The 27,901-nt window shown below is 43.5% G+C and overlaps 3 protein-coding genes across 4 annotated transcripts in view; 2 read left to right on the forward strand and 1 right to left on the reverse strand.

Annotated features, from left to right (window-relative positions):
* Positions 1-27,901, forward strand: part of LOC125903239 (uncharacterized) — an 82,312-nt gene that overhangs the window by 20,103 nt on the left and 34,308 nt on the right. The gene's annotated exons all lie outside the window — the stretch shown is intronic.
* On the reverse strand, positions 4-27,727 carry LOC125903246 (protein quaking-B-like). 2 transcript variants are annotated; one of them, XM_049600045.1, is made up of 6 exons: positions 27,260-27,727; positions 14,375-14,511; positions 14,144-14,260; positions 12,604-12,819; positions 10,906-10,993; positions 4-5,817 (listed from the first exon to the last, which is right to left on the reverse strand). In XM_049600045.1, the coding sequence occupies exons 1-6, from the start codon at positions 27,399-27,401 to the stop codon at positions 5,435-5,437; spliced, it is 1,083 nt and encodes a 360-aa protein (XP_049456002.1). In that variant the 5' UTR covers positions 27,402-27,727; the 3' UTR covers positions 4-5,434. The 2 variants fall into 2 exon arrangements, with proteins under 2 accessions (XP_049456002.1, XP_049456001.1); XM_049600044.1 differs by having other exon boundaries at positions 12,604-12,747; positions 27,260-27,726.
* LOC125903243 (transposon TX1 uncharacterized 149 kDa protein) overlaps positions 19,282-27,901 on the forward strand; it is a 29,998-nt gene continuing 21,378 nt past the window's right edge. Inside the window, exon 1 of the mRNA XM_049600041.1 lies at positions 19,282-19,360. The gene's annotated coding sequence lies outside the window, so the exon portion shown is untranslated. The remainder of the gene's footprint in view (positions 19,361-27,901) is intronic.

Raw genomic sequence — 27,901 nt, forward strand, 5'->3', positions numbered from 1 at the left:
AACACTTTAATTTCAAACAGAATCTTTTCTCTTCAACAGGAAACAGAAGCTCCGTCAGACAAAGTTTTATATTAACAGAAAACTGTCAGATGTGTCATCTTCCTACAAACAGCCTTCGACCTCACACTTACCCTGTTTTTTTCCTTTAACACACATTTAATATATATTTCATCATAAACACTGACAATCTGAGCAACAAACAAAAACAACAACACAATAAAAACACATTCGAAAACTCTTCATCATCTCGTCCGTCAGCACCTGAAGGTCAAAACATTATGTTTGAGGTTCATCTGAGGTTTGAAATGTCTGGTCTGATGGAGGAGGAGCAGGAGCAAGAGGAGGAGGAGGAGGAGGAGGAGGAGCAGGAGCAGGAGCAGGAAGAGCAGGAGGAGGAGGAGGAGGAGGAGGAGTTTATGAGCTGAAGATCACATGCTGTATAACTCTGATCAGTTTGGGTCGATGTGACGTTCAGGTAATTAAACAAAAACTGAAACGTGAAGTTTTTCAGCTGAAGAAAAGTTTGTTTTTTTTCATCAGTTTGACAGTTCCATAAATATTAAATCTGATTTATTGTCGTCGTGTTTCATCAGTCTGAATTCAGATCATTCTTTTATTTGATTTTATAATTACTATTTATATTCTGCTGATTAACCCTTTAAACTCTGCAGCTGAAACGGTCCACTAATGCCTGCGTCTGTGTTTTTGCTTCCTGTGATGTCACTTCCTGGAGAATCTTCACACGCTTCTTATCAATAAATCTGAACGACCTGAGCTCAAAGATTATTTAAGACAATGAACCAGAATAACTGATCAAAGTTTTGAAACTGTGTCTTTAAAATTAAAAAAAAAAAAATACACAAAAAAAAACTAAAAAAAAAAACTATGTAAAATATTTTTAATAAACATAAACAAAAAATTCATGAATACAAACAAAATATTTCTTATTAAACTGCAGACATTTTAGTTTTTAAGATTCAAACATATTAATAGAGCAGAGCAACAGGACGCTGTGACGGATTCATCTTCGTTCCTCTGACGCCACTGTGTGGTTTCACGTGGTTTAACATCGTACATGAGAAACGCAGTGACATCATTACGGTGACAACAGGAACTCTGCTGCACAAAGAATAAACATTCTATGGTTCTTATTTTAGATCCATATAAATACAGGAAACACCACGTCTGCACGTTACGGTAACATTAGGTGACGATGTGATGAAGATGACAATGTGATGAAGATGTGATGAAGATGAGGATGTGATGAAGATGTGATGTAGATGACAATGTGATGACAATGTGATGAAGATGACGATGTGATGAAGATGTGATGTAGATGACAATGTGATGACGATGTGATGAAGATGACGATGTGATGAAGATGTGATGAAGATGACAATGTGATGAAGATGTGATGAAGATGACGATGTGATGAAGATGTGATGTAGATGACAATGTGATGAAGAAGATGATGTGATGTAGATGACAATGTGATGAAGATGACAATGTGATGAAGATGTGATGAAGAAGATGATGTGATGAAGATGTGATGTAGATGACAATGTGATGAAGATGACAATGTGATGAACGCCCCTCGTCCGTCTGCAGGAGAGGTTTAAAGGGTTAAATGCTGAGCTGTGATTGGTTGAACTGGTACCTGGTTAAATCTAACTGAATCTGACTGATGGAAACCTCATATGACAAACACAGACTTTTGTAATAGCTTAGTGAAAACCTTGTATCTCCATAGCATCAGTGTTATTGAACAGTTTCTGGTTCTGAGGTTCATTTCTTCTGAAATATAAAGGAGTTCATCATCAGCATTTGGTGAAATCACACTTTCTGGATTTTAATAGTTTCATCTCTGATGAACTTCTCGATGTACAAAAATAAACAATATGACAATTTCCCCTCGAAGCTGTTAAATGTAAAACACAAACATGCAGATGTTTCTGTGGTGTTGTACTCTCGTGTCTCAGATTGGTCCTCCTTTCAATGTTGTTTCTGATAAACAATGTAAATAAATAAAGTAAATGTAAATGTCTGCTGATCTGATTTGTTGTTGCATTAATTAAACTAAATAAACTGTATTCTGACATGTTGGAGATACATAATGTCAAGTCCTTAAAAGCATCATCGGTAAAAACCTTTTTACTGATATAAACCCGTCAGACGGAGGACAGTGTTCTGCGTCAGGTGAAAAAGGTTCGACCGTGTTTGTCTATAAACCTTGTAAAACATTTACAGTGACACTGTCTTCATGTGACATCATATTCATCATGTTCAGTGTCCCTGAACGCCACACCGAGCTGATGAAGCCACCCATCGTCCACCTGTTCACCTCCATCACAGCCAGTAACACCTGAATGCAGCCCGCCGCGGACAGCCGGGGTCCGACCCGACACAGTCACTGTTGAGACGTAAATAAATCTGGTTTATACAAGTTTTTATTGGTGGAGGGTTTGAGTGTGTCGAGTTGTGTTAATGTGACGGGTGAGTCAGATGACTCGGCGGCGGGTTGACATCAGGACTTTGTGCAACGTCATCAGATTTATGTCATTCATTTAGTCAGTGTTACTGTTACTGTGTTTGTGATCAATAAAGTTTCCAGTTTGATCCTTTTAGTAACAAATGTCTCATCATCCAGGTCGTCATGATGATCTGGACAGTAAGAATTGTCATGACAATGAGACATCGTCATGACAATTCTCGGTCATCCAGGTCATGGTGACCTTCAGTCCTACGACATCACATTTCAGGGTTCTTCTGGTTCTTCACAGGACGTCAGAGAGGAAGGAAACGTTTCTGCTGATGGTCAGTGACATCACACTGATGCTGGGATTCTATTGGATGATACATGTCATAATCTGATTGGTGCAGATCATTCTCAGAAGATGTTATGATGTTTTTCTCATCATGTTTTTACATTAACCACCAAACGTTCCGACTTTTTAAACAAAACATGAAACTTTTACATCAAACATTCTGATTGGTCAGGCAATGTGACATCATCAGAGACACGCAGTTTAGCTGTGTTCAAAACGTTTGTACGAGGTTATTTGAGATGTAAATGTTGGACTCTGATCATCAGCAGAAACATGAACGTCCTCATTCAACCTCGACTGATCTCAGTCGTCCTGTTTTTCCTGGTCTCCAGTCCGTCAGTCCGACTCACAGGGAACCGACCGGAACCGACCACTTTGAAAATCTGATTCAACATGAAAAAATAAGTTTATTCATGGCAGGAAGTCCGACAGATTTTCTGTATGTGGATCATTTCTTCAGGACGAATGATGTTAGCTAACGTCACGTTAACATCTTAAACTTTAAAACATCTGATAAAATCTTCGTGCACTCATCTCTGAAAGAGTCCTACGTTTCATCTCATGAATTGGGGAAACTGTTAGCTAAGCTTCACCCTCCAACATGTTGTTTGGTGTTTCTGGGTTGGTGTGAGCGTTGTTGTTTATTATTATTTATTGAAGGTGAAGAAATTTTTCAGCATTTAGCATTGAAGCTAACAGTTTCCCCCTGCTTCCAGTCTTTGTGCTAAGCTAGGCTAACCACGTCCTGGTTGTACTGAAGACACAGAGATGAGGCTGATTTGAAATGTGTAACTCTGGAGGAGGTGGAGCCTAAACAGGATTTATTAAAATTAATTTCTAATACTTGAATGGTAAATAAAGTGTCGTCTTCTTACAGCTCACCGTACATTTATTTAACGTTTCCAGTCCGTTAGTCAGAATCAACATAACAACAGTCCTCAAAATAACGGAGCAGGAAGTCCAGGTTCAAATATCCTCACTGTCCTGAAGGGTTCATAGTTAGCTACCGTTAGCATGACCTTGGCTCAATTAGAGATCGGTACGCCCACGTTTTAAGTAGCTGGCAATTCAAATAGCTGGCTCACATCAGATAGTTGGTGGCCTTCGTATGGTCTTAAAAACGCTACACATTAGATGACAGTAAATTTACATTTTGATGTGAAAGCTGGAGTCTGGTGGACTATCTTGGTTGTTGGTGTGAAAACACCCTGAACAGACAGCAGCTGAAGCAGAGCAGTGGGTTGTGGGAAAGGCAGGTGTGGAGAGAAGGGAACGGAGTGTGTGCAGACTAACGTTGGTCTGCGGTAACCGTCCTTTGATGAGGACTTTAGAGACCACCACACCTGCCCCAGACTGTCATGGAGGACGTGGAGTCCCTGTCCACAGTGTCCATCACAGGTGCGGGTCAGTGAGCGAACCATCACAGGTACGGGTTAGTGAACGCACCATCACAGGTACTGGTCAGTAAACGCATCATCACAGGTACAGATCACTGAACACATCATCACAGGTACACGTCAGTGAACGCACCATCACAGGTACAGGTCTGTGAACGCACCATCACAGGTACGGGTCAGGTACGGGTCAGTGAAGGCACCATCACAGGTACAGGTCAGTGAACGCATCATCACAGAGGATCAGTAGAAACACGTTAAGGCACGTTTAGTTAAAGGTGACCAGTCTGTACTGTGACATCATCATGAGGACACGTCCCTTTCAGGTGCATCAGTTTGATTGGTTATCACTGTCTACCACAGGCCGCAGATACATTTAGATAATAAAGTCGTAACACTGAAATAAATGAGGTGTAATGACGTGAGAATAAACTCGTCTCGTTACGTTAAAACATTTTTTTTTTAAGAATACGAAGACAATATTTTTTTAAGATATTAAAAAATTTTCACCAAATATTCAGACTTTCATCTGAACTGTGTCCCTGAATGCACCGACCAATCAGACAATTATTAGTTCTGTTTGATTGAAATTCAAAAGCTTTAATGATCTAAAATTAAACTCAGTTTTTTACAACGAGAAAAGTTTGTTTGTTTGTTTGTTTGTTAATTAGTTTTATTGTTAATTAAAATTAATCTCAGTTAAAAACTCGACTGAAGGTTCTCAGATCGTCTCATGTTTCTCACACTGAGTCGTTACGCCGATCTGAAAACCTCCGTCACAGCACCAACACTACCAGCTGTGGTCACATGACATGGAGAACGTTGTTTCTGACATCACTTCCTGTGAGGGTCTTTGAGGAACAGGAAGTTCTGAGGCACATCACTAAAAGCAGAATGAACACAGTGGTAACTGAACGCCTCACCCACAGCTGACGTCACCTGACAGGTGAATACAGAAGGTTGTGATGGAGGAATAGCGCACATGTTCAGCGACGTCCTGATTGGTCGTCAGTCAGACCTCTTCAGCGCTTCAGGTTCTGTCGGAGCATCTGGTGAGTGTTAACTATGTTAGATAGAAAACATGTTATACAAACGTTTAAATGTTCTCCCTACTGATCGTCACTTCCTGTTTGAACAATGGCGTTCAGCAGGGGGTGCTGCCGCAGGCGTCAGCTGTGAACGAGGTGTGGCGTGTGTGGCGCCTGTTCTCCATCTTTAGGAGGTGTGTCTGAGGAGCAGCGTGGGGGCGGGGCACCACTGGCTGTGGGGGTGGTGGTGAGGCGTGGGGGAGCAGTCGCAGGAGCAGGGGGGGGCAGGCTTACCCAATACCCCTCCAGAGTCCAGGGGGTATTCCAAGATGGAGGCCGGCGCCGCCAGAGCATACGGGTAGTCGTACGGCGCCGCATAGATCAGACTGGACTCAGGCCCCGTCCCCTGCATCAGAGCCGCCGGGTGAGGCGTCCCATTGGGCAGCACCGTCTGGATCTGACGAATCAGAGGCATCAGGGCGGGGCCTGCGGGGGCAGGTGTACGCAGGACGGTGGGGGGAGCCAGTACAGGGGCGGGGCCAGAGAGGACACGAGGAGTCTGAGTAGAGGCTGAAAGACAGAAGGAAAGGAGGCTGAGGAGGAGGAGGAGAGGAAAGGAGAAGGAGAGGAGGAGGAGAGGAGGAGAAGAGGAAAGGAGAAGGAGAAGAGGAGGAAGAGGAGAGGAAAGGAGGGGGAGAGGAAGAGGAGGAGAGGAAAGGAGGAGGAGAGGAGGAAGAGTGGGAGGAGGAGGAGCAGGAAGAGAGAAAAGGAGGAAGATAGGAGGAGAGGAAAAGAGGAGGAGGAGAAGAGGAGGAGAAGAGGAAAGGATGAGGAGAGGAGGAGGAGGAGAGGAAAGGAGGAGAAGAGGAAAGGAGAAGGAGATGAGGAAGAGAGGGAAGGAGGAGGAGGTTTGAAACGTCCCTTTATTAAACCACTTCAGGGAACAACAAAAAACCTATTGCGTTTGCTTCATAGAAACAACAAACAAAAAACAACATCATCAACACCAAGGGTGATTCAGACAGTAATATTTAACTCTCCATCTTCCCCCACAGACTATAAGACCCCCCCAGCAGCCCATGTACGGGTGAAGGTCTGCACATCGTCCATCATTCGGTAGTATATGTACTCCACCCTCAGTCGGGCCTTCAGCAGTCCCTTCAGAACCAGTACCGGCTCCACACTGCCCACACTCTGAGCCCGGTTTCTGCGTGTCAGCCAGATGGCAAAAAGTTCAACAGTGTGTGGACAGGCTTTTTCTTGGCACAGTATTTTGGGCCAAGATGTTGAGGCAGGGCAGCACTTGCTTCACTACTCTGTTGATCAGCCTGATAGAGGAGATGTTGCTGTTGTCTCTCAAAGCATCGACAGATGTTGCCTACATCTTCTTCAGATGTCCCAGTTTGGTACAACCAGCTCGTCTGAGGTCGTCTCGCAGGCTGGCAGACTGCAGCGTTTGGGTCTGTATGAAACTGTTGAAGAACAAAGGCTCCTCAAACAACCACAGGCCAGGAGTCTCACTTGTATCACGTGTGACTGTGAACATCTGCCAAGCCTGCAGTACAGAGCTGTAGAATGGTGTTAATCCACTGAGGTCAGTTTCTTCAGGTTGAAGAAGAAATAGCTGTTTATCATAGCCCAACCGCCCAGCTCTCCTCAGCAGCAGTTGAGCCATGTCATACCAGCTTGGGACGCAGTCATTTAACAGTTCCTGTGCAGTAGTGAGTCTGAAGGAGGCAATCTTCGACTGGATGTTGATGATCCCTGTCCCCCTTCAGCCACAGGTAGGTAGAAGGCAGATGCCCGGTCCAGTGTTTACCGGACCAGAAAAAGTCAACGATGGTTCTCTGAATGTCCTCTATCAGGCCTCTTGGTAGTGTCAGAGTGATGAGTCTGTGCCAGAGGATCGAGGCAACCAAGTTATTGGCAACCAGAACACTTCCCCTATATGACAACTGGGGTAGCAACCATTTCCATTTAGACAACTGAGCGCACACTTTCTCCTTCACTCCCTCCCAGTTTTTTTTCTGGAAGCCCTCAGTATCCAAAAAAACCCCCAACACCTTCAGTCCCTCTGTCCGCCACTCAAGTCCTCCAGGCAGACTTGGCATCACCTGATCCCTTCGCTGTCCTACCCACAAGGCTTTACTTTTGGCCCAATTCACCCGTGCAGATGATGCCTTTTCATATAAGAACAGGGTGTCTTTCAAGCTTTGGAGGTCCCTCTGACTAGAAACAAAAATATTTGCATCATCTGTGTAAGCCGAAATAGTAGGAAAAACTCGACCAAGCTTACAAGACCCAGCCAGCGGGAGACCACTGAGTTGACCCCTCAGCCTGCACAGCAAGGGTTCAATGGCTACGCTGTACAGCTATCCAGAAATACCCTGCCTTATCCCTCGCTTTACAGGGATTGGCCGACTCAGCCCTGCCCCCATCTTCACCAAACAGTGAGCATCTTTACACAGTAAGCTAACCCAAGCCAGAAACCCATCACCAATGCCAAATGCTTTGAGTGCAGAAAACAAATAAGAGTGATCCACCCTATCAAAAGCTTTCTCTTGATCCAAAGAAACAATACCAAAACTGACATTATAATATTTACACACATCAATTACATCACCAATGAGAAAAATGTTGTCCATGATTGACCTATCAGGAACACAATAAGTTTGATCGTGATATACGATCATACCCAGAGTGTCACTGAGTCTGTTTGATAAGGCGCTGGACAGCACTTTATAGTCTGCACAGAGGAGGGCCATTGACCTCCAGTTCTTAAGTAGGGCCAAATCTGCCTTCTTTGGCAGCAGAGAAAACACTGCACGCTGACAGGATACAGGAAGAGATCCTGTTCTGGTGCCCGACTTGATGTCATCTGGTTGATAGCAACTGTCAACTCCTCCAGTGTCAGTTCACAATCTAGAGCAGCTTTCTCTTCCTGACTGAGCTGTGGGAGCCCCTCCAGGAGCTCCTCACAGCACTCCATGATACATGGTTCTGCCCCAATAATCCAGGTCATGGTTCTGACCTGGATTAGTGGTGACTCTGCCTACTGGCAGCTCAAGGCAGGTCATCTGCTTCCTTTGTGCCACCGACCTCTCCAATTTGAAAAAGAAGGAGGTTGGGGCATCCATATCCTTTAACTGAAGGAAGCGAGACCTTACATGAGCTCCTTTTACCCTCTCCTGCAAGAAGGCACCCAAAGCCAACTTCTTCTCCTGAAGTTGGTGACCCATAGTAGGGTCCAAGTCTTCATGTAATCTCTCCTCAATGCTATTTATGCTTGTTTCAAGCTCCTAAAGTGCCACCCTGATCCTAGCAGTAAAATTAGAGGTGTACTGTTGGCAAAAGACACATATCTGTGCTTTACCCACCTCCCACCATAGCTGCAAAGAACTAAAGTTGGCTTTCTGGGTTTTCCAATATTGCCAAAACACTTGAAACTCTTGCAAAAAGTACTGTCTAGCAAGAGTTTGTTATTGAAGGACCAGTAAGACTTAACCCTGTCACTTGGTGAGACGTTCAAGTCAGCACTAACAAAATGGTGGTCAGTAAAACCAACTGGGTATATGTTACTGTGAATGAGTCTGGAGCTGAGGCTTTGAGAAATGTAAATCCTGTCTAACCTGGCAGCACTAACCCTGTTGTTGCTGACCCTCACCCATGTGTACTGTCTGGACTGTGGATGTTTGACCCTCCAAGTGTCTAACAGATCAAGGTGTGTGATGATGTTATGAAGGCTCTGAGCTGACTGAGGGTGGGTTTCCTCACTTGTCCTGTCTACTGTGAAATCTGTGGTACAGTTAAAATCTTCACCAATAATGAGCTGATCCTGCTGGTAATTTCTCAGCTCATTTTTTAACAGAGTGAAAAAATGACTCTATCTGTACCTTGATTTGGGGCATATACATTAACAAAACAAAACACTGTACTATCTATTCTGCCCTTACAATAAGCAGGCACCCCTTCACCACATCTACAGAGGATAAAATATTGGCATTTGTTTTGAAAAGGACAGCTACTCCTGCACTAAAGTTAGCGTTATGGCTAAGGATGCATGGACCCTCCCACCATAAGCCCCAGTCTGTTTCGTCTGCTGGATTGGAGTGTCTCTTGCAAAAAAACCCACAAGTATTTTTTAATGTAGAGATTTCTGAGACTAAAGCTCTCTTGTGCCTGTCTCTCCCCCCATTAATGTTTAGAGACCCTATTTTAAGACTACGCATAAAGAGGTCAGAAGAGAGGAAAAGAACAGAAAAAACAAGTAGAGAACAATGAGAGGAGGAGAACACCGTGTGATACATGATCATTTTTACCTTCTGGTCCTTCTAACAGTTTTACCTTTTGTTGCTTTCCTCAAAGTTGTAATGTGCTTTGTGAGGCGAAAGCGCTTCTTTTCGTCCAAAAGGTCGAAACCAACCAACCTTTTCAGGACACCAACAGATCTGATGAATTTATCAGTATCATTGAAATAGTCACTAACTTTTTCAGTTTCATCCAAAAAGCGATTAATGGCCTCTAAGGAATAGAGATCTGTGCTCTTTGAGGGAGTTTCACCAATAGATATTGTGTCTGACTCAGAGTCACAATACATGTCATCTCCTTCCACTGATACCTGGCTACTGAACACACTCTGTCCTTCAGTAGTCATCTCATTGTGTTTTCTATCTGCAGCACTTACAGAGGCTGCTTCCTTCACATATTTTACTGGTGCCTCAGAGCCCGCACACACAGACTTGCTGAGGCTGTCTGCAGCCACAGAGACCTGTGGCCTGTCGGGCTGGCTCTGGCCGGTGCTGAGCCGTGGCACCGGGGGCTCCGGCAACCACAGTTTAGCATCCCTACATCCCAAACTCACAGTTTTAAACCCGCTGGCAAATTTACCAGACCTCTGGAGTTCAATCTCCAACAGCTTGTTAGGAATAAATGGCGGAACACCGGACACGGTGAGCCGCGTGGACGGAGCTGACAGCGGGGACGCCTGCACAAACAAATCTCTGACAAATACTCCACTCTGTATCAGCTGATGAGCGAGAGGCTCGTCTTTAAGGAACACAACCACTGCTTTATTCATCCTCGATGCAAAACATAGTTTGTCGTGACCTACCTGCTCACCTGCAGCCAACAAAACTTCCTCCACAGTAACGCTACTATCTGGCGGGACTATCCTCACTCCCTGCCATCTCGGCGAACGGCATTCCTCCCGAAAACCACCAGACAAAACCACTAAACACTCGTCAGAACACTCAGCAAAAGAACTGAAAAAAGCTTACCTGATGAGAGGAGAGGAGAGGAGAGGAGAGGAGAGGCAGGAACGGAGGGGGAAAGGAAGAGGGGGAGAGGAAAGGAGGAGGAGAGGAGGAGGAGGAGAGGAAAGGAGGAGGAGGAGAGAAGAAGGAGAGGAAAGGAGGAGGACAGGAGGAGAGGAAAGGGGGAGGATGAGGAGAGGAGGAGGAGGAGAGGAAAGGAGGAGGAAGAGAGGAGGAGGAAGAGAGAAAAGGAGGAGAAGAAGAAGAAGGAGAGGAAGAGAGAAAGGAGGAGAAGGAGGAGAGGAAAGGAGGAGGAAGAGGAGAGGAGGACGAGGAGGAAGAGCAGGAGCAGGAGAGGAGGGTAGGAAAAGAGGAGGAGGAGGCATCTGATTGGTTGGTGTCTTACAGGGTTTGATGTTAGCGTCTCTGTACGTCCCGTTCAGGATGGCTAACTCCATCAGCTGCATCTTCTTCAGACTGTCCTCACCCTCCACCTGAAACACAGAGACAATGTCACGTGGTACTGTAGGGGGCGGGGCCTAGTCGGACCACTGGGGGTGGAAACAGGAAGCGTACACCATAAACACATAAAAATATAACACCATCACCATAAACACAACACACTGGAGTTTCAACTGACGGAGTCTGGGTGTTCCAACATGTTCTCCCTGTGTCAGCGTGGGTTTCCTCCAGGTGCTCTGACATGTTCTCCCTGTGTCAGCATGGGTTTCCTCCAGGTGCTCTGACATGTTCTCCCTGTGTCAGCGTGGGTTTCCTCCAGGTGCTCCCACATGTTCTCCCCGTGTCAGCGTGGGTTTCCTCCAGGTGCTCTGACATGTTCTACCTGTATCAGTGTGGGTTTCCTCCAGGTGCTCTGACATGTTCTCCCCGTGTCAGCGTGGGTTTCCTCCAGGTGCTCTGACATGTTCTCCCCGTGTCAGCGTGGGTTTCCTGCAGGTGCTCTGACATGTTCTCCCCGTGTCAGCGTGGGTTTCCTGCAGGTGTTCTGACATGTTCTCCCTGTGTCAGTGTGGGTTTCCTCCAGGTGCTCCGACATGTTCTCCCCGTGTCAGCGTGGGTTTCCTCCAGGTGCTCTGACATGTTCTACCTGTATCAGTGTGGGTTTCCTCCAGGTGCTCTGACATGTTCTCCCCGTGTCAGCGTGGGTTTCCTCCAGGTGCTCTGACATGTTCTCCCCGTGTCAGCGTGGGTTTCCTGCAGGTGCTCTGACATGTTCTCCCTGTGTCAGCGTGGGTTTCCTCCAGGTGCTCCCACATGTTCTCCCTGTGTCAGCGTGGGTTTCCTCCAGGTGCTCCCACATGTTCTCCCTGTGTCAGTGTGGGTTTCCTCCAGGTGCTCGGACATGTTCTCCCTGTGTCAGCGTGGGTTTCCTCCAGGTGCTCTGACATGTTCTCCCTGTGTCAGCGTGGGTTTCCTCCAGGTGCTCTGACATGTTCTACCTGTATCAGTGTGGGTTTCCTCCAGGTGCTCTGACATGTTCTCCCCGTGTCAGTGTGGGTTTCCTCCAGGTGCTCTGACATGTTCTCCCTGTGTCAGCGTGGGTTTCCTCCAGGTGCTCTGACATGTTCTCCCCGTGTCAGGGTGGGTTTCCTCCAGGTGCTCTGACATGTTCTCCCTGTGTCAGCGTGGGTTTCCTCCAGGTGCTCTGACATGTTCTCCCCGTGTCAGTGTGGGTTTCCTCCAGGTGCTCTGACATGTTCTCCCTGTGTCAGCGTGGGTTTCCTCCAGGTGCTCCAGCTTCCTCCCACAGTCCAAAGACATGCAGGTTAATTGGTGACTCTAAATTGTCCGTAGGTGTGAATGTGAGTGTGAATGGTTGTCTGTCTCTATGTGTCAGCCCTGTGATAGTCTGGTGACCTGTCCAGGGTGTACCCTGCCTCTCACCCAGTCCAAAATCCAAAGAACCAACTTCCTGTCACATGTCACACACAAACACACACACACACAAACACACACACACACACACACACACACACACACACACACAGTGCTCAGTCCCCTTCAGACAGTGTTAACATCACAGCAGGATGTGGGGGACTAACTGTTCCTCTGCTCCTCTGAGGTTAGAGGTCAGGTGACTCACGGCAGGCACCAGCAGCTTGTTGACTTCCTCCACGGCTCGTTTGAGTTTGATCTCAGCTCGATTCTGAGCGTCTTCCACTGTGATGAGGACGTGAAGGTCTTCGTTCAGGTGCTCCCAGTTAGGCTTCCCTCGGTTCTGCTCCTCCTGCTCAGGGACAGAGGGAAAGATGGACAGACAGAGACACAGGGACAGAGAGGATCTGCTGTAGTAACAAACCTGCACCATGAAGTTCATTAAGAACTAAACACCTGTATGACCTCACTGTAAACACCTGTATGACCTCACAGTAAACACCTGTATGACCTCACTGTAAACACCTGTATGACCTCACAGTAAACACCTGTGTGACCTCACTGTAAACACCTGTATGACCTCACTGTAAACACCTGTGTGACCTCACAGTAAACACCTGTATGACCTCACAGTAAACACCTGTGTGACCTCACAGTAAACACCTGTATGACCTCACTGTAAACACCTGTATGACCTCACAGTAAACACCTGTATGACCTCACTGTAAACACCTGTATGACCTCACAGTAAACACCTGTGTGACCTCACTGTAAACACCTGTATGACCTCACAGTAAACACCTGTGTGACCTCACTGTAAACACCTGTGTGACCTCACAGTAAACACCTGTATGACCTCACTGTAAACACCTGTATGACCTCACTGTAAACACCTGTGTGACCTCACAGTAAACACCTGTATGACCTCACTGTAAACACTTGTATGACCTCACTGTAAACACCTGTGTGACCTCACAGTAAACACCTGTATGACCTCACTGTAAACACCTGTGTGACCTCACTGTAAACACCTGTATGACCTCACTGTAAACACCTGTGTGACCTCACAGTAAACACCTGTATGACCTCACTGTAAACACCTGTATGACCTCACTGTAAACACCTGTGTGACCTCACAGTAAACACCTGTATGACCTCACTGTAAACACCTGTGTGACCTCACTGTAAACACCTGTATGACCTCACTGTAAACACCTGTGTGACCTCACAGTAAACACCTGTATGACCTCACTGTAAACACCTGTATGACCTCACTGTAAACACCTGTGTGACCTCACAGTAAACACCTGTATGACCTCACTGTAAACACCTGTGTGACCTCACTGTAAACACCTGTATGACCTCACTGTAAACACCTGTGTGACCTCACAGTAAACACCTGTGTGACCTCACTGTAAACACCTGTGTGACCTCACAGTAAACACCTGTATGACCTCACTGTAAACACCTGTGTGACCTCACAGTAAACACCTGTATGACCTCACTGTAAACACCTGTATGACCTCACTGTAAACACCTGTGTGACCTCACTGTAAACACCTGTGTGACCTCACTGTAAACACCTGTATGACCTCACTGTAAACCCCTGTGTGACCTCACATTAACTCATTGGTTCAGATATGATGTCATGTGAAATCTGACGGTCAGATCCTCCGTGACCTTCAGGATAAGTCGTTTATGCTAATGAGGGGCGTCACAGGTGTGTACGTACGCAGAGTGGGCGTTACCTTCTTCCTGTCTCTCATGGAGCCCCGCCCTCTCACCATGATCTTACATCCTGTCTCTGCCTCCAGCTGCTTAGCCGTCAGACCTCGAGGTCCCAGAATTCTCCCGACAAAATTAAACTGAAACAGAGAGGAGTCACACACTGGTAGCCATGACAACCGGCCAATCAATCAGACAATACCCAAGCCACCAATAACCTGCTGATCAATAACCGATCGATCAGACACACTCACGTCAGGGAACTCCTTTGTGGGAACATAGAGTTTCTCCTGCAGCTGGACAGTTGGACCAACGGCGTCAGGCAGCTCGCTACTTCTGTCTGAACCGTTCAGAGTGTTGGTGTACATGTCCTTCCTGACACGACTGATCTCTGAAACACACAACATGTTTACATGTTAAGATGACAACACAACATGTGACATTTTAACATGTCAACACAGCATGCAACATGTTGCCATGTTAACACAACATGTAACATCTTAACATGACAACCCAACACACAACATGTCAACACAACACGCAACATGTAAACATGTCAACACAATATGTGGCATAGTAATATGTCAACAAAACATGTAACATCTCACCAGAACATGCAACATGTTCATATGTCAACAGAACAAGCAACATGTTAATGTCAACACAACACGTGACATCAATCAATCAATCAATCAATCAATTTTATTTATAAAGCCCAATATCACAAATCACAATTTGCCTCACAGGGCTTTACAGCATACGACATCCCTCTGTCCTTATGACCCTCACAGCTGATCAGGAAAAACTCCCCAAAAAACCCTTTAACGGGGAAAAAACGGTAGAAACCTCAGGAAGAGCAACTGAGGAGGGATCCCTCTTCCAGGACGGACAGACGTGTGCTGACATGTTAACATGTCAACCCAACATGCAACTAGGTCTGGGACGATCAGCGATCAAATCGTATATTGGCGATTGGAGGGTTGCCAGGCGATTTGCTGGATATCAAGGCGACTTTGGGAAAAAAAAACAAAATAAATAAATAAGGGAGGCCATCAAACTCTGCAAAATCAAATTCCTCCACCACAAAGTCGAAGTCTGGCAAAAAGTCAGCCATTATTCTATAAATCTTTCATAAAATAAATGAATGAACCTTTCAGGCTACTGTCCGGTTCTGCCTTCCAGCTGTTGCTGCTTGTTCTCGTGAGATTTCAGACACGGTATGAGATCGATGCTTGTTCTCGCGATATTTCGGCTGCGCTTTGGGAAGCAGAGGTAAACGGTAAACACACCGTAAGGTAAGACAACAACTCTGAAGACCACCTAAATGTGGAATGTTAGTATATAGGCTTTCCACATCGAGAGGCGATGGCTGCCCTTATTTATTTGAGACAGAATACACTGACGAAGTGAAACTGAAGAACGGAGGAGGAGAGAGAGAGAGAGGCGCAACAGGTAACGTTAGAGGACGACAGAGGAGGAATGGCTGCTGCAAGGCTGCGTAGCTCTGGAGATCGGTGGTGTAACGTTACCTGTGAATGCTGTGCCCCAGTGCCCCCAGAAGAGGAATACCTCTGTTGCAAGGAATGGGACCGGTTGCAGCCTTAGCTAAATGGTAAACAACAAACATGGCAGCACACCGGTAAGGTAAAACAACACGTTTACATGTCGTTTTCTATATGTTCTCTGACATTTATCCTAACGATATGAGGCGGTCTTTGTGGAGAAAAAGCTTGTTTAGTGGACTAACTTTGCACTTGAAAGGATGCCCGTTCAATTAAGTTTTAACAGGTCTGACGCCCCGGCTGTATCTAGGCTAACGGCTAACATGCTAACTATTATTTCTATGTCACTAGTCACTTGAAACAAATTTAGGACGATAGGAGACAGGTTGAAATAAACTGAAATTTCCCTTTAAGAGATGTTTTTTGGGGAAATACATGACTGTCAGAGAAGCCCAGTTTACAAACAGACCTACAATCCATCTCTTCTCTCTCTTCTCAGCGGAGGGTGACCTGTCAGCCCTGCACTGACAGTGACAGGGCACATCTCTTTGATCCGAAGTGACACAGAGCGTTTGCTCATGCTTCGGGGTCGTTCAATAGAGTAATTGCAAATAAATATTGTTTTAATGTGTAACTGTTGAAATGTTCATAAGGGCTTTCATAAATTCCTACAATGTTGCCGCACTGCCGCCTTTGCAGGTTAAAAGTTAATGACAACAACTTGAAGTGAGGAGGAGCAACACGTCTCCAGCTTGTCAGCGCCCCCCCTTGGCGATTTAATCGTGTATTGGCAATCTAGAGCAATGACAATCCAAAATATGAAATTTAGAGGCAATCGCACAGCCCTACATGCAACATGTTAATTTGTCAACAGAACACGGAATATGTTAACACGTCAACACAACACCCGACATGTTAATATGTCAACAGAAAAAGCAACATGTTAATGTCAGCACAACACGTGACATGTTTCTACAGAATCCCTCACTATCGGATCATTATTTGATTACTTTTTACTCGATTACACGCCACTCAGCAACAGTTACTATACTAGATGTTTATCAGATAGTGCTGTCACAAAATTTAAGGAAAAGACTACTCCGTCGTTAAATTCAATACCAAGTCCTTCAGTAACAGAGGTTTCCTGTACTGACTTTAACCTCTCCCGAATTGATCATCCTGTCACTAGCGCCGTAGGCTCGCTGCGAACAACACTCGACTCTGTAGCTCCTCTTAAAAAGAAGTTAAAAAAGCAAAGAAAGTTCGCTCCTTGGTATAACTCTCAAACCCGTAAGTTAAAACAAATATCGCGAAAGTTTGAAAGGAATTGGCAATTAACCAAACTGGAAGAATCTCGTTTAATCTGGACAGACAGTCTCAAAACTTATAAGAGGGGCCTCCGCAATGCCAGAGCAAACTATTACTCAGCATTAATAGAAGACAATAAGAACAACCCCAGGTTTCTTTTCAGCACTGTAGCCAGGCTGACTGAGAGTCAGCTCTATTGAGCCTTGTATACCTTTAGGACTTAGCATTAATGATTTTATGAGCTTTTTTAATGACAAAATTCTAACTATTAGAGGCAAAATTCATGACCTCCTGTCCTCAGATAGTACCTATCTAACCTCAAACACAGCTGTAAAACTTAATATATATTTAGATTGCTTCTCCCTGATTTCTATTCAAGAATTGACCGCAGTGATTTCTTCATCTAAATCATCAACGTGTCTCTTAGACCCCATCCCAACCAGGCTACTTAAGGAGGTCTTTCCTTTAGTTAACACTCATATATTAGATATGATCAATATATCCTTATTAACAGGCTATGTACCACAGTCTTTTAAGGTAGCTGTAATTAAACCTCTACTAAAAAAGCCCACCCTGGATCCAGAGGTGTTAGCCAACTATAGACCAATATCTAATCTTCCCTTTATGTCAAAGATCCTTGAGAAAGTAGTCGCAGACCAGCTGTGTGATTTTCTCCATGATAATAATTTATTTGAGGAATTTCAGTCAGGATTTAGAGTGCATCATAGCACTGAGACAGCACTAGTTAAAATTACAAATGACCTTCTGATTGCTTCAGACAAAGGACTCGTCTCTGTACTTGTTTTATTAGATCTTAGTGCAGCGTTTGACACAATTGACCATCAAATTCTACTGTAGAGACTGGATCACTTAATTGGCCTAAAAGGTTCTGCACTGAGCTGGTTTAAATCTTATTTATCTGATCGTTTTCAGTTTGTTCACGTTCATGATGAATCATCCTTACGGACTACCGAAAAGATGCAGAAAAATTGGTCCACGCTTTTGTTACCTCAAGGCTGGATTACTGTAACTCTCTGTTATCAGGTAGCTCTAGTAAGTCCTTAAAAACTCTCCAGCTAATTCAGAATGCAGCAGCACGTGTACTAACAGGAACTAAGAAACGAGATCATATCTCTCCTGTTTTAGCTTCTCTGCACTGGCTCCCTGTAAAATCCAGAATTGAATTTAAAATCCTACTGTTAACTTATAAAGCTCTAAATGGTCAAGCTCCGTCATATCTTAGAGAGCTCATAGTGCCATATTATCCCACCAGAACACTGCGCTCTGAGAACGCAGGGTTACTCGTGGTCCCGCAACTCTCCAAAAGTAGATCAGGAGCCAGAGCCTTCAGCTATCAGGCTCCTCTCCTGTGGAATCATCTTCCTGTTACGGTCCGGGAGGCAGACACCGTCTCCACATTTAAGACTAGACTTAAGACTTTCCTCTGTGATAAAGCTTATAGTTAGGGCTGGCTCAGGCTTGCCCTGTACCAGCCCCTAGTTAGGCTGACTTAGGCCTAGTCTGCCGGAGGACCCCCCTATAATACACCGGGCACCTTCTCTCCTCTCTCTCTCTCTCTCTTTCTCGTATCCTATTACTGCATCTTGCTAACTCGGCCATTCTGGATGTCACTAACTCGGCTTCTTCTCCGGAGCCTTTGTGCTCCACTGTCTCTCAGATTAACTCATATCACAGCGGTGCCTGGACAGCGTGACGTGTGTGGTTGTGCTGCTGCCGTGGTCCTGCCAGATGCCTCCTGCTGCTGCTGCTGCCATCATTAGTCATTAGTCATACTTCTACTGTTATTATACACATATGACTATTGTCACACATGTATACTATCAGATATTAATATATTACTATTAATTGTAATATTATTGGGGCGGCACAGTGGTGTGGTGGTTAGCACTCTCGCCTCACAGCAAGAGGGTTGCCGGTTCGATCCCGGGCGTGGGAGCCCTTCTGTGTGGAGTTTGCATGTTCTCCCCGTGTCAGCTCCGGCTTCCTCCCACAGTCCAAAGACATGCAGGTTAATTGGTGACTCTAAATTGTCCGTAGGTGTGAATGTGAGTGTGAATGGTTGTCTGTCTCTATGTGTCAGTCCTGTGATAGTCTGGTGACCTGTCCAGGGTGAACCCTGCCTCTCACCCAGTGTCAGCTGGGATAGGCTCCAGCCCCCCCGCGACCCTCAAGAGGATGAAGCGGTTAGAAGATGAATGAATGAATGAATGTAATATTATTACTTTCAATAATGTTGTTGTAAGCTACTGTCATTACCTGCATATCTCTCTCTCTCTCTCTCTCTCTCTCTCTGTCTCATTGTGTCATGTGGATTACTGTTAATTTATTATGCTGATCTGTTCTGTACGACATCTATTGCACATCTGTCCGTCCTGGAAGAGGGATCCCTCCTCAGTTGCTCTTCCTGAGGTTTCTACCGTTTTTTCCCCGTTAAAGGGTTTTTTGGGGGAGTTTTTCCTGATCAGCTGTGAGGGTCCTAAGGACAGAGGGATGTCGTATGCTGTAAAGCCCTGTGAGGCAAATTGTGATTTGTGATATTGGGCTGTATAAATAAAATTGATTGATTGATTGATAAATTGATTCATGTGAACATGTCAACACAACACACGACATGTTAACATGTCAACACAACACACGGCATGTTAATTGAACACACGACATGTTCACATGTCAACAGAACACGCAACATGTTAACATGTCAACACAACACATGACATGTTAATTGAACACGCAACATGTTAATATGTCAACACAACATGCAACATGTTAACATGTCAAAAGAACAAGCAGCATGCTAATATGTCAACAGAACATGCAACATGTTAACATGTCAACACAACACATGACATGTCAACAGAACATGCAACATGTTAATATGTCAACAGAACAAGCAACATGCTAATATGTCAACAGAACACATGTTTTTGTCAAGAGAACATGCAACATGCTAATATGTCAACAGAACATGCAACATTTTTATATGTCAACAAAACATGCAAAATGTTAACATGTCAACAGAACAAGCAACATGTTAGTATGTCAACACAACATGCGACATGTTAATGTCAACAGAACAAGCAACATGCTAATATGTAAACAGAACACGCAACATGTTACTATGTCAACAGAACATCCAGCATGTTAACATGTCAACACAACACACGACATGTTAATTGAACACGCGACATGTTCACATGTCAACAGAACAAGCAACATGTTAATATGTCAACAGAACACACAACATGTTAACATGTCAACACAACACACATGTTAATATGTCAACAGAACACACGACATGTTAATTGAACACGCGACATGTTCACATGTCAACACAACACACAACATGTTAATATGTCAACAGAACACGCAACATGTTAATATGTCAACACAACATGTTAACATGTCAACAGATCAAGCAACATGCTAATATGTAGGGATGCCGATATTAGCCAAAAATGTGCATCGGCATTGGATTGGACTGCATGGAAAAATGCTGATCCAAGAACTCCGATCCAGTTTTTCATGGAGTCCGATCCAGGTTTTCTGGCCAGCCCAGGACTCCCGAGCAGTCCATTCCAGTGATCTGCTGCAGCACTTACTATCAATCCACCAGGCCAGCATGCAGACACCCAGGAAACAGCAGCACCAGGCTGGCACTGACACTACTAACATAACTGAAAAGGAAAGGCTGCATTGTTTGTTAAATGTCAACAATGTTTTGTGGTGTTAATCTATTTTTTATTTATTAGGGGGCCAAAGCACAAGTGTGTGGAGTCTTGCTGCTGTTTTAATTTCAGTGTTAGACATTTTAAAGATTTCTTGTGTTGATTTATTTTCTATTTATTAAGGGGCCAAAGCAGCCAAAGCAAACCAGCTATATTTTTTATTTAATGTTAATGTTCAAGTTTAAAGTTTGTTTATTTAACCCTGTTAACAATAAACAGGTCAGTTTCTCATACCAACTGTTGTGGATCATTCTAACTAACCTGATTAAGTAGTTGTTCATGTTAGAGTAATATCGCTTGATCAAACCTTTTCTAACATGACTGACAACAAAATAAGTGAATATGTGTAATATGTGCTTGGATCGGATCGGTATCAGCCAAAACTCAAGGCTGTAATAATCGATATCGAATCAGAAGTGAAAAAGCTGGATTGGGACATCCCTACTAACATGTCAACAGAACACGCACCATTTTTATATGTCAACAAAACATGCAACATGTTAACATGTCAACAGAACAAGCAACATGTTAATATGTCAACACAACATGCGACATGTCAATGTCAACAGAACAAGCAACATGCTAATATGTAAACAGAACACGCACACGCAACATGTTAATATGTCAACAGAACACGTTTTGTCAAGAGAACATGCAACATGTTAATATGTCAACACAACATGTTAATATGTCAACAGAACACGTTTTGTCAAGAGAACATGCAACATGTTTATGTCAAGAGAACATGCAACATGTTTATGTCAACAGAATATGTTCATATGTCAACACAATACGCAACAGACATATTTTATATTTCATTATTTCATGTTTCATTCTTTCCAAACTGTTTCCTCAGAAGAGGAGAAATAAATGATTCACATCTCTGTGTGGTTTCATTCAGATAAACACTATCTCTCAGTTTAATGAACTCCAGTCATCACAAACTAAACTCAAACGCACACCTTCCTCCAGTGTAAAAACTAAATGCACCAATCAGAACCACTCTATCAAACACAGCCTCGAGACCACAGACGACCCATGTGACCACATGACACACAGAATGAGAACATACGTGACAAAAGACAACAGGAGGGAAGACAACAAAGACAAGTCATCATAACTTCCTGCCACTTCAGTTCATCATGTGCTTGAACATGCCCGCCCTGTGGACCCCAGACAAGACGCCCAGTTTGGGCCCATACACAGGTCACCCTGACATCATAAGTTAAAAACAGATTAACCAGTAACACTGAGGACGAGAGACGGGTGGTGTCACCTTCAGAACATGTGGTGTAGATCTGTTGCAGTTTGCAGCTGCACCACCAAGTGGAGCCTCTCGGTTTTCAATGAGTCAGAGCTACAGGTGTGTTTGGTGACAAACTGTAAAACAAACGCACCTCCCACCATCTGAGGAGGAGAACAGTTTCTGTCTGAGGATCGAGCTGACATCAGCTGCTGTTTGGTTAACGCAGACTGAGAGTGTCAAACAGTAGCAACATAATCACATGTTTCCTACAAACTAACAGGACAGTGAACCGCTTCATTATATCGACCAGCTCTGTCAGTCAGACTGAAGTCTGTGTGGAGATCAGAGGAACCCGTTTCAGATTAATTCAGTAATGTTATACTTGTTCTGACTGTTAAACAGCAGTTTGGATAAAATGATAACTAGTCTGATCGTATGAATGTCATCACATGAAGTTCTGCAGCTGTTTGAACTTTTTGGGGTCAGCTGTGATTTTATTGTTCAGGGAGGTCAGGGTTCCCCACATGGGCTCCTTTAACTCTGACGCAGCTTCGTCTGATTCTGCATCAAACTGGTCACATCAGTGGGTTCATTTCTTTATTTTTGTATTAACACATTAATGATTAACTGATAATTGATTGTTAAGGTGACTGTTGGTCAAGGAAACTGGCTTTAATTTGCATCCCTGAATCAAATCGGCATGATGATGTCACATGTCACATGATCGAAGGTCTGATGACTCGTAGCTCAAATTATTCATCATTATTTCAAACTCATTAACTTATTAAATGTTTAATGATTTAATTACAATCAGATCCTGTAAACTGTGAGTCCAGTGACATTCATGGACACTGAGATTCACACACACCCAAGGCAAGGCAAGGCAATTTTATTTATATAGCACCATTCATACACAAGGCAATTCAATGTGCTTTACAAGAGAAATATGTTAAGACAAAACATTAAAGGAACAATAGATCATTAAAAACAAAAGCTAAAAGCAAGAAAAACAGGGCAGAAAATGCATTTAAAAAGCAAACATAAAGCAAAAGCAACAGCAGACAAATATAAAAACAATAGCTACAGATTATCCTAACAATAAGTTACATATCTAGTTCACTGGTAAGCTGCAGTAAATAGTAATGTTTTAAGACCTGATTTAAATGAGCTGACAGTTTCAGCCGACCTCAGATATTCTGGAAGTTTGTTCCACAGGCGGGGAGCATAGAAACTAAAGGCTGCTTCACCTTGTTTGGTTTTGATCCTGGGAACACTGAGTAAACCTGTTCCAGATGATCTGAGGGGTCTGGATGCTTCATAACGTACAAGTATATCAGAGATGTATTTAGGCCCGAGACCATTTAGTGCTTTACAGACAAGTAACAAGATTTTAAAGTCTATCCTTTGACACACAGGAAGCCAGTGCAGTGATTTAAGCACTGGTGTGATGTGCTCCACTCTCTTGGTGTTGGTGAGGACTCTGGCAGCAGTGTTCTGGAAGAGCTGCAGTTGTCTGATTGATTTTTTACTCAGGCCTGTAAAGACACCATTACAATAGTCCAGCCTGCTGAAAATGAAAACATGAACAAGTTTTTCTATATCTTGTTTAAACAGAAATTCTTTTATTCTTGCTATGTTTTTAAGGTGGTAGTAGGCTGATTTAGTAATTGTCTTAATGTGACTATTGAAATGTAGGTCTGAGTCCAGAACTACACCAAGATTTCTGGCTTGATTTGTAGGTTTTAGTGTCATGGCGTCAAGGTGAGCACTGACTATTGATCTTTGTTCTTTGGGGCCAAAAACAGCTATCTCAGTTTTTTCTGTGTTTAGTTGTAGAAAATTCTGGCACATCCACGTATTGATTTCATCAATGCACTTATTTAGTAGATGTAGGGGACTGTAGTCATCTGGTGACACTGTTATGTAAAGTTGTGTGTCATCTGCATAAGTATGGTAGGCGATGTTATGATATTCCATAATCTGAGCAAGAGGGAGCATATAGATGTTGAACAGAAGAGGCCCAAGAATGGACCCTTGAGGAACTCCACATGTAATCTTTGTTCGCACAGATTCATAATTGCCAAGTGACACAAAGAAATCCCTGTCTTGTAAATAAGATTTAAACCAATTTAGCACAGTGCCAGAAAGTCCCACAAACTTTTCTAGTCTGTCGAGCAGTATCTTATGGTCGACTGTGTCGAATGCAGCACTGAGGTCCAGTAATACCAGAACCGAAATCTTTGATACATGACTGCTCAGATGAATGTCATTTAAAACTTTTACAAGTGCAGTCTCAGTGCTGTGATGTGCTCGAAATCCAGACTGAAAGGCATCAAAGGAATTGTTTTGCTCCAAGAAGGTGTTAAGTTGCTGAAAAACAACCTTTTCAATGATCTTTCCTAAAAATGGTAGGTTTGATATGGGCCTGTAGTTATTTATTACTGAGGCATCCAGATTAGGCTTTTTTAAGAGAGGTTTAATGAAGGCAGTCTTCAGGGCAAAAGGGCAGGGAAAAAGGCCTGACTGAAGAGAACAGTTGACTATCTGTAGTATATCTGATGCTATGCAGTTAAAAACATCTTTAAAAAAGCTTGTAGGCAGAGTGTCAAGGCAGCAGGTAGTGGACCTAAGGTTTCTAACTATGTCTGTCAAAGTAGCATAATTTAATGGGTGAAAAAGTGCCAAATTAACTGGAGTAGTCTTATGAGGCACAGGTGAAATAGCCACTGTGTTGGAGTTACAGACTGTCTGTCTTATCTTTAAAATCTTGTCTGTGAAAAAAGAAGCAAAGTCATTGCATGCCTTGGTGGATAGCAGTTCAGGATGGACTGACCCTGATAGGTTTGTCAGTCTGTCAACAACAGTAAATAAAGTCTGTGCATTGTTGTTATTTTTGTTGATAATCTCAGAGAAAAAGGACTGCTGCGCCCTTTTTAGCTCCAAGCTATAGATGTGCAGACTTTCCTTACAGATGTCATAATGAGCCTGGAGTTTGGTTTTTCGCCACCTGCGTTCTGCTTTTCTGCATTCTCTTTTTTGAGCTTTTACCCATGTGGCGTTCCTCCATGGTGGTTTTTTCTTACCAGAGACAACTTTGACCTTCATGGGGGCAATATTGTCCATAATATTCATAGCTTTAGAGCTGAAACTATGAACCAGATCATTGACAGAGACTGAGGGCAGAGCTGGTGTGGGTATAAAATCCTGGGTGAATAGTGTACAGGTGTTTTCACTGACATAGCGTTTTCTGATTACCCCTGTTGTACTTTTACTGGTGTCAGCGGAGATGGCCATTTTAAAGAAAACACAGTAATGATCAGAAAAGGCAACATCAGTCACCACAACCTCAGAAATGTTGAGCCCTTTGGAGATAATTAGATCTAAAATATGTCCCTTATTGTGTGTTGGCTCTGTTACATGCTGGGAAAGTTTAAAGTTGTCCAGGATGTAGAAAAGTTCTTTTGCACTGCCGTCTTTGGGATTATCAATATGAATATTAAAATCACCCACTATAACAACACAGTCAAAATCAATACAGACAACAGACAATAGTTTAGAAAAGTCATCAACAAAGTGTGCACTATATTTTGGAGGCCTGTAAATGGTTACTAATACTGCTTGACAGGAGGATCTCAACTGCAGTGCAACATATTCAAAAGACTCAAACTTCCCATATGACAGCTGTTTGCACTGGTAAACATCCTTAAATAAAGTGGCTACTCCACCTCCTTTCCTGAGTTCTCTAACTGAGCTGATAAAATGGAAGTTTGGGGGGCTGATTCAATAAGTACTGCTGCATTGTTGTTTTCATTTAACCAAGTTTCAGTTAAAAACATAAAATCAAGGTTTCTCTTGATAATAAAATCATTAATTAATAGTGACTTGCCAGCCAGAGATCTGATATTTAATAAAGCTAAGTTTAGTGTACTAACATTGTCTGACACAGTCTGTGGCTGACGCATAACTGGAGTCAGATTAGATAGAGTAGCTGTGCGCTTCGAGTACACATTGTTTTTCCTGATGCTAGTCAAAACAGGAATGACAGACCTTGGAGATGACTCTGGCTGATGCTTTTCAATTTCAACACACACACACACACACACACACACACACATTTTAGCCTCTGAATGAATTGACTGGATGAATGCAATGATGAAAAGCTGCACTCAGTGTAACTGAGACAGATGGAGAAATAAGAGGTGAAGAAGATGAAGATGAAGGAAACAGACCAACAGAACTTCATTAAGCAAACTGAGGACTTTTTTCTTCATCTTCCTCCTCTACTCCTACTTCTTCTTCTCCGTCTCTATGAGCCGCAGGTGTTTCTGACTCCACCCTCTTCCTGTTTCCTGCAGGTCAGGTGACCTCAGAGTTTAATGATTTTTGGTTTTAACTATTTTGTGAATTAAGAAAGAACTAATCAAATAAAACATCAGATGGAGTCGTGTCTGGTTTTAACGAGGTTTCACAGATTAATTTGTATTTGTATTAAATGTTTCAGAGATAAAATAAAAGTTTGGGTTTTCAGTGACGTTACAGACAAGTTCTGTAACTATAAATGTATTATTTATAAAGACATTGAATTTAAACTTTAAACTTTTTCACTTCAGAGAAACTGATCACAAACGTTCCTCCGAAAAATAAAAGTATTAACTTCGAGATATAAACGTTTTATAAAATTGAAGTTTTTACAGATGAAATCTTTATTGATTTAAAATTAGTGAATGAATAAACCTGCTGCTCACACTGATCAGAAATCATCAGACTGAGATCAGAGATAAACTGATTCATCGACTGACAGAAAATAATCAGATATTCTGTCAAAGAAAAAGTTGTTGTTTTTTTTATTCTTTGACATTTAAGAAATGAAAGATTAATCAATTATTGAATAAAATAATAAAGTTAATCAACAGTGAAAATATTCCTACTTTAAACATTCTGCAGAGTAAATATTTTTAATACAGTGATCTATTATCATCATTTATTCTCCTGATTATTTTCTCTGTTAATTATTGATTTAATAAAATGTCAGATACACTGAAACAATGTGACGTCACTAATATTCATATTAATATCATTAATTTATGTAAATTTACTGTGAAGAAAAGATAATATTTTACCAGATTGTTTTTATTGTTTGAATACTTCAAATCAAATAAATCCATATTTTTTTCCTTATTATTATTGCTCGATTAATCAACTGATCGATTTGGTCGATCATCAAAGTGTTTTTACTGCTGATTTGCCTTCTACCATGAGAGATCAGACAGACAGGGGGACAGTGAGACAGACAGGGACAGACAGAGAGACAGGGGGACAGACAGACAGGTCTCTCACCCTGGTCCAGCAGTCTCTCCAGGTGCTGGAAGATCCCGGTGAAGTTCGGTAAACTGTTCATCAGCTTCTTGTCGTTCATCAATTGCATCAGATAATCCGGACTCGGTCTCGGCTTGTCCTTTCCCTCCATGTCCCCCACCATGGTCCCACGATCCGGATCACGGCACACGGAGCACGGACATTAATCCAGACTCGGTCCTGGTCCCGATCCTGGTTCCTGCTCCCTGTCTCCTCCTTTAATTCCACAAGTTGACAGAACTCAAACACGGACTCTGTGAAGTGTCCTCTGGCCCGGGGGACTGATCCGGATCACAGGAGAACCCGGTCCTGCAGCACCTCCGGCTCTCTGCTCCGGAGCTCCGCGGCGCTCAGCAGCTGTCTGTCGGCCAGCAGCAGCTCCGTGCTCCGGTCTGCTCCGTCCGGTCCTCCTCACTCACACTGAGACTGAGAGACAGTCAAATCCAACACCAGGAGACACTCTGTTTCCGGTCCGGCCTTCACAATAAGAGCACGAGTTCAAACTGAAGAGCTCTGATCAGATTTTGATGTTAATGAGCACTTGCTGTTTCCCTCCACCTGACAGGTGTGACGTATCAGCAGCGTCATCACTGCACAGGTGTGTTTGATCACAGTGAAAGGTCT

The sequence above is a fragment of the Epinephelus fuscoguttatus genome, linkage group LG16 (assembly GCF_011397635.1).
Source record: "Epinephelus fuscoguttatus linkage group LG16, E.fuscoguttatus.final_Chr_v1".
NCBI classification, from domain to species: Eukaryota; Metazoa; Chordata; class Actinopteri; order Perciformes; family Serranidae; genus Epinephelus; species Epinephelus fuscoguttatus.